General features: G+C 54.8%; 1 protein-coding gene across 2 annotated transcripts; it reads right to left on the bottom strand.

The window, feature by feature from the left end:
• Window positions 1-4,901: 4,901 nt before the first annotated feature.
• On the bottom strand, window positions 4,902-12,794 carry SEC11A (SEC11 homolog A, signal peptidase complex subunit). 2 transcript variants are annotated; one of them, XM_054078212.1, is made up of 8 exons: window positions 11,633-12,794; window positions 10,927-11,036; window positions 8,758-8,907; window positions 7,592-7,593; window positions 6,365-6,518; window positions 5,806-5,925; window positions 5,317-5,374; window positions 4,902-5,176 (listed from the first exon to the last, which is right to left on the bottom strand). In XM_054078212.1, exons 1-8 carry the CDS (start codon window positions 11,816-11,818, stop codon window positions 5,126-5,128), a joined length of 831 nt encoding a protein of 276 aa, XP_053934187.1. In that variant the 5' UTR covers window positions 11,819-12,794; the 3' UTR covers window positions 4,902-5,125. The 2 variants fall into 2 exon arrangements, with proteins under 2 accessions (XP_053934187.1, XP_053934186.1); XM_054078211.1 differs by lacking the exons at window positions 6,365-6,518; window positions 7,592-7,593.
• Window positions 12,795-12,819: the final 25 nt, after the last annotated feature.

The following is a 12,819-nucleotide window of genomic DNA, read 5'->3' as shown; positions in this document are numbered from 1 at the left end:
CGTGGCCACCAGCTTCCTGCGCTGGAGCCAAGGACACGCAGAGGTGACTCAGCAACCACCGACTCCTGAGAGCAGTCACATCAGAGCATGACCCTGCACAGCGCATCGTCCCCTGTCCCACTGGGATAAACCCACTGGGGCTGGGGCAGAGCAGCTGGCACCCATCCCGCACCGATCTACACCCACGGGAACGGCCCCTGCTCCCCTCAGCAGCCTCAGAGATCTGCAGAGCCTTCGCTCGCCCCATTCCAACGCCTCAGGTCACAGGAGCCAGCGATTGTCTGGTTTGCTCCCTCTTTTCCCCATTCCATGTATTTCCTCCACGGCCGCTGACCACCGAGCTGATGTTTTCACCACACGATCCGTTACAGTCCCAACACTCCGGATGGTGATGCTCAACTTGGAAACCGTGGTTTTACAAACACAGTCAGAATTGTTTTTTCCCCTCTGAACGATTTTATATTGATGTACATTTGAATTCCATCATTCTTATGGTCTCCCTCCACAGTGGCCTCCGTCCACGCAAACGTGGAGCAGCAGCCCCTGCTCAGCCCCCGAGGTCTTCTGCTGCAGAGGTCACCACCTCCTACCCTGCTCCTCACCACCGAGCAAATGATTTTTCCCTGTAAGACCTCACCTCCTATTCCAAGGCTGCTCCCTTTCTTTAGGAGCCTTTGCTGGGGGACCCTGCCAAAGACCTTTGGGAGATCCAGGTGGATGATCATAGAATCATGGAATTGTTTCGGCTGGAAGGGACCTCCAAGCCCACCCAGTCCCACCCACACCTCCCACTGGATCAGGGGCTCCAAGCCCCATCCAACCTGGCCTTGAACCCCTACAGGAATGGGGCAGCCACCACTGCTCTGGGCAACCTGGGCCAGGGCCTCCCCACCCTCACAGCAGAACATTTCTCCCCAAGATCTCATCTCCATCGCCCCTTTTGCAGCTCAAAACCATTCCCTTCATCCTGCCCCCGCGCTCCCTGATCAAGAGCCCCTCCCCAGCTTTCCTGGAGCCCCTTTCAGCACCGGAAGCTGCTCTAAGGTCTCCCTTCTCTTCTCCAGGCTGAACAACCCCAACTCTCCCAGCCTGTCCTTGGATGAGAGGTGCTCCAGCCCTGGCCCATCCCCGCAAATCCCCACAGGGGCTGGCAAGCACCTGCTCAAAACTGATGACTCAAATTACATCCAGACCCAAAGAGCAAATCCCTTCATTTTTCCCTTCTGCAGAGCTCCTGGTGGGAATAAAACCCTGAGCAGCGGTAAAGTTGTTTCAGCCTCTGCTTCGGCAAAGCCAGGTCAGATTTAAAGCCCTGCCATCCACCCGCGGGACAGTTTTGATGCGTTCATCTCTTGTTTACAAAGATTAAATCCCTCTTTTCCCTTCATTCATCCACAGGCAATGACTGCTGTTTAGAACAGATGCAATTTGGAATAGTGCACATCTCATTTTCAGCCTCTTTTTCAATTTCCATGGAAGCCATAAATGAGTTGTGCTTGTCCCTGAGGTTTCCCACTCGCACCACGCTCACTGGACACGGCACAAATAACTGCTCTGCACAAGACTGAGACAACAAAATCTTGTTTTCTCACCTGCAAATCTAGCCCTTGCTCAGATGCGTCCTCACCAGAATTATGTGGCAGAAAGCTGGCGTCCTGCTTGGAGTGAACTGAGCTGCAGAAGAATTAAATTGAAGTTCATTTTCTCCCCAGGATTTTTACTTCTGGAAACCAAAAGCCTGCAAGGTTGGTTTCTACAGGAGGAGGGATTGGAAAGGAAAGGCTATATCAGAATGCTCAGCAGAGAGAGCTCCGGGAGCTGGTTCTAAAATATTAAGTGGGGCAAAACAGTCAAGAGCTGAGGAGCTGGGCAGAGGGAGCATGGGGCAGCAAGCATGTTCTCCGTGGAGATATTGCATTTGGAAATGGCCTCAAGTTGCGCCAGAGGAGGTTTAGCTTGGATATTGGGAAACATTTCTTCCCTGGCAATGGTGAAGCCCTGGCAGAGGCTGCCCAGGGCAGGGCAGGAGTCCCCTGGAGGGGTTCACAAAGCGTGTGGTCGTGGCACTTCGGGACAGGGTTCACTCGGCACGGGGCGGTTGGGCTGGATGGGCTGAGAGGGCTTTTCCAACCTCAGTGATTCCATGATTCTGTGGTTCTCAGGAGCACGTGCCAGGCTGGGGGAGCCACCCTCGCAGAGCCCCGCTGCTTCTTGAGGGTCGAGCAAACTGAAGTGGCGAAGAGGAGGAAGGGGTGGAAGCATTGCAACAGAGGGGAGAAGGTACAAGGAGCAGGAAGCTCTCAATCAGCTCAAAATGCACTGCAGGTGCCATTTCTCTTTTCCCAGCAGCCAGCAAACAGACGGCCGGACCAGTCATCTGATACGCATCAACACCGATGGGAAAGGTGAAGGCTGTGCCTTTCTGACATCCCCCAGTGGGAACCAGGCTGCTCCTCGCCCAATTCAGCCACTGTGCCACCGGCACCGCATGAGCCTTCACCCTGGGCTATGTCAACATCTGCTTTGCATCTGCCCTGCTCGGCACGGGCGCCGTCCCCAGGCACCACGCTCTGCCCAAGCCGCCTCTTGGCCACCAGGCTCAGCCCATGCAGGGAGCCGAGCTTGGCTTGTATTCATGCATTTCTCCAGCGGGACGTGCTCCACAGACCAGTGTGCCTTGCAGATTCTCCATGGAAAAAAATGAGGTTGACCTGTTCAGGTTTTAAGGGCAGGAAACCCACTGCGCTATTACCCGGATAGCACGCCACCCATCAGCATCCAAATCCCACTGACAACCAGCGTTCAAGCGCCAGGAACACACAAAGAGCCTTTGCCTCCAGGAGCTCTGGCTTCCAGCACACCACAGCTCACAGCTCACCTTGCAGCCATCACGCGTTTTGCTCTGATATGAAAGGAAGAGTCACCCAGGGACATTCTAGTGCAGATCACTAGATCACTCTGCAGATCACTCTGGGAAGCAGAAATGAAGGAATCCACACCCTGAGCTGTGGATGTGATTGAACAGGAATTAAGCAGTGAAACCATCCACCAGAAAACATGCTCTGTTTGGCTGCAACCACAACAAAGACAGAAGTGACCTCAGTCCCGGCAGCTTTCCTTTTTCACCTTTATAAACCTTTCGAACCCCTTCCCAAATCCTGCTCCTGTTGCAACACAAAGATCTGCATCTTCCCTAAGCCCTGAGTCTCTAAGGCTTTGCTGGAGCCGGCCTGACAGCTCCACCTTCAACAAAAAGAAGGAAACGGAGATAAAGCGCAGCCCATTGAGTCAGAACAGCAAAACCCCCGGCTCTGAGGGATCATGGCAGCATTCGCCAAGCATCCCGGACATCCCGGGACTCCCGCACGCTCCGTAGCTTTTCTGCTAAGCAAAGCAGGATGAGTCCGGCAGGGATGGATCCGGTGACGACTCTGCCATCCTCCCCCCGTTCTTGCTCGGCTCGGCCTCAGCACCATCTCCTCCACCGCGGCAGGACAGGCGTTACCAGGATGCGGGAGGTGATGTGGGAGGTGGGGCGGAGGCCGGTGGGCGTTGGAGCTGTCGGTATGAGCTGCTTCTTTATTCTCACTCTAATTAGAGCCAACACCTCCTTTCACGGCTGCAGCTAACACAGAACCACGTTCGCAGCTACACTGAGCTGAAAATAGGCAGCACACACTGATAGCGATGACTTCCCCAATCTCACAGCGCAGCCCCTGATTCAGGACAATCATTTCTGTTCTCAAATTCTCTGCAAACCCACAGGAGAGGCTGGGCTGCAGCGGATGCCATCCCACCCTGTACCCCAGCCACCCCGCTCGCTGCTCTGGTACCTCACGCAGCATCAATTACAGGCTGGATCCATGGATGGAGGGGACACCTGCGAGTGCATCCATGCCAGCAATGAGGGGGTATCCTCAGCCACACGGAGCACTGACACCTGCTGCCACTAACCAGCAACACCGGCAACGCAATCCCACCCCACGCAGGACGGGTGTGCTATCCACAACCCCTCAGAATAACCAGTTCTTTGCTGTTAAAGCTGAGATTTCAGCCGCTGCTCTTTAGGAGCTGATCCTTGTGCTGTAATCATAAATCCTTTGTGGGTTTGCCTTTGTTGTGACATTAACTCAGTGATGGTAACAAAGCTGCTTCTGCATGCTCTGATCTTTGCAGAAGGTGTGAAAGCGAGAGGACTTGGAGAGCAGCAACAGCAGCGAGCTGTCACTGAGGTGTTGATCAGCAGATTTCAGAAGAGCTCAACCTTCCATGAGCCCGAGCTGAAAAACAATTCACACACAAAAGCAGCAAAGCAGGGAACAGAGCCTCAGCCTCAGTGCGACTTGCAAAGGCAGAAATGCTGCTCCAGGTCCTCAGGAAAACTTTATCTGCTATCCATGGACCCCTTGGCCCAGGCACACAGGTGGATTTAGAATCACAAAATAGAATCACGGAATGGTTTGGGTGGGAAGGGACCTCAAAGCCCACCCAGTCCCACCCCCTGCCATGGGCAGGGACACTTCCCATTGCATCAGGGGCTTGAGCCCCATCCAGCCTGGCATGCACACCTCCAGGGATGGGGCAGCCACCACTGCTCTGGGCAGAAATGAGAGGAGCAGTGAGTTCACTGGGTCCTAAGAGTCAGGCTGCAATGGCAGAGCCCAGGGAAGTGGACAACAAGGCTGCACTTGGCGGGGCAGTAACCAGGAACGTGGCAGGGCTCATACTGGCCCAGCTGCCAACTCTTTATTCCAGTTCAGAGTTGGAAAAGCACTCAACTTCCCAGATCCCCCTCCGACAGGGAGAGGCCATGTTTGTCCGTTAGAGGCACACACTGAGAGGACACGGTCCTATGGGCACTTTGAGAAGCAGCTCAGCTCCAAAGTACAAACACCAAACAGTTTGGCTTAAAATTTTAATATAAAAACTCACTAAAAATGCTAAAATGTGACAAAACATTGGAAATACTGAGACAAACATTCGCCAGTAAAAAACAAAAGAAACTCAAACTGGCAAAAGGCTTTGAAATGCACATTTTCTTCTTCCTCCCATTGGGCCGCCATCTATTTAAACTGTTCCTCTACAAAATCCATGGCACCTTCACCTCGGGCTGCAGCGCAGGAGGCTACTCTCGATGCACCAGCACAAACAAACCCAGTAAAAAGAGGACTGCGTACTGTAAGAGAGGAGAGAGGGCACCAGAGTGCACGTTCACGGCCAACGGTGCAGTGACAGCAGCGAACACGCAGGCCAAATGGTTCTGCACAAAGTGACTGCAGCTGGGGTGGGAGAAGTAGAAAATGAGAGAGCTCTTACCTTAAATTTTGGGTAATCATTCATTAAGATAGTCACTATTCCAATGTAGGGCACAAACCTGCAAGAGTAAAGGGGTGATTAAATCAAGCAGCATTCAGAGGTGCATACAGAGGAGCCACTCAAGCATGCCGAGCGTGACAGCCAGCGGGCTCGGGACCTCTTCCTACCAAGCAGGGCAGTGCTGGCAGCGTGACAAGCAGGGTTTTGGCCACTTGCCTGCAAAGGCTGTGCCTTGCAGAACAGTTTGGATGAAAATTTTTATCCCGCCCTAGTGTGCTGCCATCCATCCGGCATCAAAGCCTCAGAATGCAGCTCACAGCTTGAGAACTGCACTTATGCCAAGCTCAGAACAGAGCTACCTCTGCTCTCACCTCTCCACAGCTCCATTGGAAGCACTTTCACTAACAGCACAAACGCCCAGCAGGGTGAAGTCGGGAGAAGACGGGGATGGGCACTGTGAAAAGCCGCACCTTCTGCAACCTCACTTACCCTCTTGCTCGTCCCACGACGTCCTTTTTCTCCAGCCAGTGCTGCCCCCGTTTGTAGAGCCCTCTGTCATCAACCGCGTTGTTGTCTCCCTTGGTCAGAAACTTGATGTCGCCATTCTGCCTGGCAAAGACAAAGCCAGGGAAATCAGTGAAAAAGAACCTGTTAAATGCTGTTCTAGAACACAAAGGTCACAGAAGCAATCGTGTCCTCCGTGTTAGTGCAGAATGAAAAGGGGAAATTGTCAAATGCAGCGGAAAGCAGACTGCTGGGAAAAACGCTGTCAATGGAAGAATGAATCGTGATCCCAGACAAGCTTTCCAGCAGAGTTTAAAAACAGAACCAGCAGGATGAGCCATTTCGAGTGAAGGTGCAGCTATGCGGCCCTTGCTTTTGACCTTTCCTGTTTCAGTGCTTCTCTTGTTTCCTGTACAAACACGGGGTTCTGGGCACTCTACCCCCATCCAAAATGAGACTTTGGGGTCAAAGCACACGGTTCCACCCCGTAATGGTCAGAAGCAAGGTGAAACAGGAAATTATTAGGAAAGGGGACAGGACAAACCAAACAAACCCTTGCAGTACTGCATGGGCCTCCACTGAGTGTTCTGTGCAGTTCTGAACTCCCTGCATCATTGTTTGAACTGGGGATAACAAGGTCTGGAGCCACTTCCACACAGGAAACAACAGACCAGGATTCTGGAGAAGACAGAACTGATCTGAGATTCGAGGGCAGTCCCATACAAATGACAGAAACAACAACAATCAGCTTTTCACTGCCTCTTCCAACAGAGGACCCAGAGGGCATCACACGGAACTCTGAGGTAACAGGTTAAAATGAGCCAGAGGCAGTGCTGCGCTTCACTACCATGGTGCAAACAAAGCCGTGCCTCTCTGGAAGGATATTCTGTATGCCAAAACACTATCGCCATTCGAAAAGTGACCAGGTACGCCGTGTAAAAAAGAAATGGGTGGTATTATTGCAGAACTGTTGCTTTGTGCCTGAAAGTAGGGAAATGATCACTACATACTCCCTCAAGTTTGTAATTTGTCCCGAGGCAAATGAGTTCAGCCCTCAGAAACACGATCCTACAGAGGAGCCACGCTCTGGTGTTACACACCATGGTTTGCAACCTTCGCCATCGCCTCCACCAAGCTTGCTGAGCACTCAGCAGGCAGCAGCTCCAGCCATGAGTCGGGGATCGGCTGGCCACGCTCCCCACGGTATCTGAGCAGAGCGTCCTTATTGCTTGACCCTGTCAGCTTGTCACAGGAATGACGGATCGGTCACAACAACCCCACACAATGCTCCAGGCTTGGAGAGGAGCGGCTGGAAAGCTGCCTGGCAGAGAACACCCCAGGGATGCTGGGTGACAGTGGCTGAACACGAGCCAGCAGTGGCCCAGGTGGCCAAGGCGGCCACCAGAATCCTGGTTTGGGTCAGCCATGGGGTGGCAGCAGGAACAGGGACAGGATCATCCCCTGCACTCGGCTCTGGGGAGGCCTCACCTCACCTCCTGGGTTCAGTTCTAGGCCCCTAAGCCCAAGAAGAACATTGAGGGGCTGGAGCGCAGCCAGAGAAGGGAAGGGAGCTGGGCAGTGTCTGGAGAACAGGAGTTGTGGGAGCAGCTGAGGGACCTGGAGCTGTTTAGCCTGGAGAAGAGGCTGAGGGGAGACCTCATCACTCTATGCAGCTCCTGGAAAGGAGGGTGGAGCAAGATGGGTGCTGGGCTCTGCTCCCAAGGAACAAGAAACAGAGGGGCAGAATCCCCTCCCTCCCTGCTGGTCCCACTGCTCTGGGTGCAGCCCAGGATACATCTGGTTTCTGCGCTGCAAGCACCTATTGCCGGTTCATGTGGAGCTTCTCATCCCCCAGCATTCCAAATCCTTCTCCTCAGGGCTATTTTGATACAGAATAAGCCTCAACAGCAAAACATCTGCTCTGAACTGGGAGAGAGAGATTTCAGCTGGACAATGAATGTGCACAGAGCTGGTCGACCCCGACACTGGGCCAGAGAAACAGTCCAACTGTCCCAATAGCCGAGGCTGCTGCGATGCCTGGGGAAGGGGCGCTCTCTGCCCCATCCACCTTGCCTCCCTGAAGCAATCCTCAAAAGCCACCTTCACACAGCTTCAAGCGACTCCCTGAGCCTGGGAACAGCCCCCTCTGCCCTGGTGCAGCTCTGGTTCATTCACATCAAACTCAGCAGAAACAGCTGCTGGGGCCCCATCCAAGCGCTGTGCTCTTGGAGCTGCTCAGAAGTACCAGGGATGCACTCCAAGATTCAGTTTTTCATCATAAGGCTGGCTCGTATCCCTGCAGACTGGCACAAAGCACTCACAGCTGCGTCTTCCACCAGCTGCAAACCAGGCAGGCTCAGACGAAGCCTTGATTGGCAAACTAAACCCTGCTTGGCAATCAAACCAGGGTGACCGCGCTCAATTCCTTCAGACATGCAACCGGCCAAACGTTTACGGAATGAACAGAGCACGGAGAGACTCCAAGTACAACACAACAGCTCCCGTGGAGGAGGAAAGGAACGCCCTGCCTCTACCAGAGAGCAGACACCAGGGTCATAAAGCTTTACAATAATGCACACTAGGTGCAAAATCCCCTTCTTCCCTCAGTTCCACCTCTGCACAGTCACGACACGCACGCAAACGCAGCCATTCCTACAGGACACACACAGGAACATTACGCAGCAGCGTGGGATGGAAGTGATGGCACAGGAGATGCTCAGTGGCACAGGGAATCCAGGCTCTCCAGCTCTTGAATCCTGCTGGATCTATACAAGTAAACCCAAGAGCACAGGTTCCATCCACCTGGAACTTCTACTTCTCCCTCCAGCACCTGGATATCCACTATCCATGGCCCACCCAGCAGTTTGCCCAGGGAGATAAGGAAAAACACCATTTAGATCAACATTTGCAGTCCACCCCCCCTAGTTCTTGACTCACTTCTCATGAATTTTCAGGACACGGTGGACGATAGGAATTTCTCTCCCTTCTATCCTGAAGACCACGATTTCTCCCACTCTGATTGGATCTTCAATTCGGTTTGTGAGGAACAGGAGGTCTCCTCTGTGAAATGCAGGCTCCATGCTTCCGCTGAAAAGAGAAGAGGAGCGATTGGGTGACAGTTAAAACACTCGGAAGTGAGGTTCAGAGTTTAGAGTCCCCTAAAAAAAACCCTCACAATCATGGAATCACAGAATGATTTGGGTTGGAAAGGAGCTTAAAGATCATCCAATTCTAATCCCCTTCCATGGGCATAGACACCTTCCACTGGATCAGGTTGCTTCAAGCCTCATCCAGCCTGGCCTTGAATCCCCATGGTAGGGGGTTTGGAACTGAATGGGCTCTAAGGTCCCTTCCAACCCAAACCATTCTACGATCCCATGATTCTATGTCTTCCCCGCTCCCCATCAGCAGCACCGCACCCCAGGGAAGCTTTATTTCATTTACGTTCAAGGTAGACAGCCCATCCTCACAAACAAAGCACTGAAGGCTCTTCTGTTCCCATCTGGAATGCACAGACAAATGTGCTAAAAATTTACTATTGTGATTCATCGCTTTCCTTAACAACCTCATCTCAGGCACCGCTATCCACACCACTTTTCTCCTGTCGCGTAAATGGCAATCGTTACACAAAGCTTAACCTTAATTCTGCATCAATAATGCAGCACAGAGCGCAGTGATGAACTTTAAGCACCGTGTACATTCATGTTTTATCTCCAAGCAGCACTGAAACAGCTATTCCAAACAGCAGATCCCATCACCGGAGCCAGGATGTGACCCAATGGCCCCTGTCATGCTCACGAGGAGGAACAGCGCGATGCCTCCCCCTGGATGTCCCAGATCCATTGGGAGGGAACGGGAATCCAGCTCGCTTTTCTTTTGTGGGAGCTTCGTTAAATGGCACGCGACAATTAACGCTGATGGAGAGACACAGGGCCCCGGAGAACCTCATGTGGTATTCACACAGCGTCCAACAGCACCCGCATCTGGCAGCTGCCCAAGGGCCGCAGGAATGTGTCCCCGGCACTGGAGACACCCCGCAGTCCCCAGCGCGCGGCACGGCTGCGACGGCCACATGCAGCAGCTGATATTCTTTAGTTTCAACCCTGTGTGACGGTATGGATACAGCTCCCCTTTTCCATGACGTGTCACAACTCGCTAGGACAGGGGAAGACCGGGCAGCTGTTACACAGGGTTACACACAACGATGCTCACTGGGTGTTTCAGTGAACCAGCATCCTTTGAAACAACCCAACAACCTTATGGCAGGAAAAGCTGGTGCACTGCGTTCTGCTACGGGAAGAACCTTGGGAAAAGCAGCTCTGCCACCAGCACTGCTTTTACCAGGGATGATCCTTGAAGCAGTGGGTCCATCTCTTGTGCCGGGCCTTCCTCTCCCAAGTCTCCTCCACCCACAGCACCAAACATTCCTCCAGCAGGATTAGTGGGATCCAAAAACACCCGAGCTGCACTCTTGGTGGGTTCACAGAATCGTGGATGGTTTGCCTTGGAAGGGAGCTCCAAGCCCATCCAGTTCCAGCCCCTGCCATGGGCAGGGACACCTCCCACTGGATCAGGGGCTCCAAGCCCCTTCCAACCTGGTCTTGAACCCCTCCAGGGATGGGGCAGCCACCACTGCTCTGGGCAACCTCAGAGCCAGGGCTCCCCACCCTCACGGCAAAACATTTCTGCCTCAGTTCTTGTCTCTATCTCCCCCCCTTTCAGTTGAAAACTGTTCCCCCCATCCCATCCCTGCCCCCCCGATCACGAGCACCCCTCCAGCTTCCCTGGAGCCTCTTTCAGCACTGGAAACTGCTCTAACATCTCCCTGCAGCCTTCTCTTCTCCAGGCTGAAAAACCCCAACTCTCCAGCCTGGCCTCGTACAGGAGATGCTCCAGCCCTCGGATCACCTCTGTGGCCTCCTCTGGATGGGATGGTCCCAACTCTCCAGGTTCCGCTGGATCCATCCCTCCCTCCTCAACCATTCCTGCTGCTTGAGGTACAGGAGAGCCTGATTCCTTTTTCCCACCCGCTCCTGCAGATGCCAGTGTTGGGGATCTACATTTGCCCGCTCCTCACCTCCTGCTGCTACCTCAGCCCCCCGTTACCTCAGCACCACCACGATGGGGCTCTCGCTGCCCGTCACCACCATCAGCCCCTTCCAGATCATGAGTGCGGACGAAACGATCATCCCAAAGTTCAGCACCTGATAGTAGAGCTGGGGGGGGGCAGAGCAAAGGGGGGGTCAGACAGGGCTGGTGTCTGACCAAGGAGGGCGCAGATGGGGGGCAGAAAGGAGAGTCAGATAGGGGGAGTGAAGAAGGGGGTCTTAGGGGAACAGATGACGGGAAGTAGATGGAGGCGGGTGGGGGGGAAGTGGAGGGGCAGAAAGGGGACAGACAGGGTCCAGGTGTGGGGGGCTGGTGGTGGGGAGTAAATGGGGAGGCAGAAAGGGGGACAGAAGGGGTGGCAGATGGGGGATGTAGATCGGGGGGGGACACAAGGAGAGGGGCAGAAAAGGGGGCAGATTGTGGAACAGAAAGGGCACTTAGAGGGCCAAATGGAGGGACAGACGGGACAGAAGAGGAGGGGGCAGAATGGAGAGCAGATGGGGGAATAGAAGGGAGGGCTTGGGGGGACAGGTGGAGGGCAGAATGGGGGGAAAAGGAGGAGGAGGCAGAATAGGGGGCGGAGGAGGAGGAGGGCAGAACGGGGGGCAGATGGGGGACAGAAGGGAGGACTTCAGGGGCAGGCGGGGGGCAGAACGGGGGCGCTCGGGGCGGGATGCGGTGCGGAGCGCCCCCCCCATGGCACCTGCCGCTTGTTCATACGCCGCACATCGTCCAGAAAGTCCAGCCACGGCATCGCCGCCGCCCGCGTCCCGCGCCGCTTCCGGCCGCGCTTCCGCTTCCGGCCGCGCTTCCGCTTCCGGGCTCGAGGCGGCGCCGGTTCGTCCCTTTGCCACCCAGGCGGGTCGCCGGCCGCGCTCCACAAAGGCATTTTCCCGATCCATCCCCCCCGCCGCGGGGCCGCTCTCACAGCTCGGCATCCCGCAGCTTCCACGTTGTCATCTTGTCTCTCTCCTCGCGCGTTCCCTGTCCCCCGGGATTCCACATGGCATCGTCACCTTCTCCACTTTTATTGCTTGGGCTGAGCCAGAGCCCTGCTCGTTACTGTTGACGACAACAACGTTTAAATGATTCCATCAAATTATGGAATGGTTGGGCTGGAAGGGACCTCACAGCCCGTCCAGTCCCACCCCCGCCATGGGCAGGGACACCTCCCACTGGATCAGGGGCTCCAAGCCCCATCCAACCTGGCCTGGAACCCCTCCAGGGATGGGGCAGCCACCGCTGCTGTGGGCCACCGGGGGTGGTTTCGCCCCAGCTGGGGCACTGGCCGGTGCCCCCCATCCCCAGCGCCCATCCCCTGCCACTGAGCCCAGGCCCCACTGCCCCACACCGCTCCGTGCACACGCGGCCAGCGAGCCTCACACAGCACAGCACCGTCCCGGAGGCAGCACCGGGCTTCCAGCTGTGCTCAACCTGGAGGTCGTGGGCCACAAAATTTGCTCTTGGGGTAACTCAGGTCCAAGGCATTTCCTTAAATTTTGGAAAATATGGTTGTTATTGGGGCAGTTAAAGAAAACTCAGCACGCGTACAGCTTGAGCTCGTCCCGTGGAACGCAGAGATCCCGGCTCGGCCGGCACGGTCCTGCCAAGCGCATTGGGCTGAGGCAGCGGTAGGAGTTAAAACGAGTAAAACAAAGGCAGGTGGGAAGACAGAAAAGAAGCCATAAATAAGAGAAAGAAACCAAGAGAGGGAAGGCAAGGCTGGGGCTCCGTGCAGCATACGCTCCAGGGAGGAGAGCTCAACTGAAGGGAATGGTGGCTCCAGAAAGTGCTCCTCGATCCTCAGGAGCGGGACGAGCTCTGGTGAGGATTCTTGGCCCGCATTCACTTTCCATCTCTCTGCTCTGGCAGAGAGTTTAGTGCTTGGGC

This window comes from Cuculus canorus, chromosome 12 (genome assembly GCF_017976375.1).
Source record: "Cuculus canorus isolate bCucCan1 chromosome 12, bCucCan1.pri, whole genome shotgun sequence".
Taxonomy (NCBI): domain Eukaryota; kingdom Metazoa; phylum Chordata; class Aves; order Cuculiformes; family Cuculidae; genus Cuculus; species Cuculus canorus.
Note: the sequence above shows the minus strand (reverse complement) of the source record. Positions and strands in the feature narration are given on the sequence as shown.

Excerpts from the sequence above, each read along its gene's own strand:
- SEC11A (XM_054078212.1), bottom strand. The coding sequence starts at position 11,818 with ATGCCTTTGTGGAGCGCGGCCGGCGACCCGCCTGGGTGGCAAAGGGAC. Across the intron at positions 11,037-11,632 it reads GGCGTATGAACAAGCGGCAG|CTCTACTATCAGGTGCTGAA; the intron begins GTGCCATGGGGG and ends GCCCCCCCCCAG. Across the intron at positions 5,177-5,316 it reads ATGATTACCCAAAATTTAAG|TACGCAGTCCTCTTTTTACT; the intron begins GTAAGAGCTCTC and ends CCTCTCTTACAG.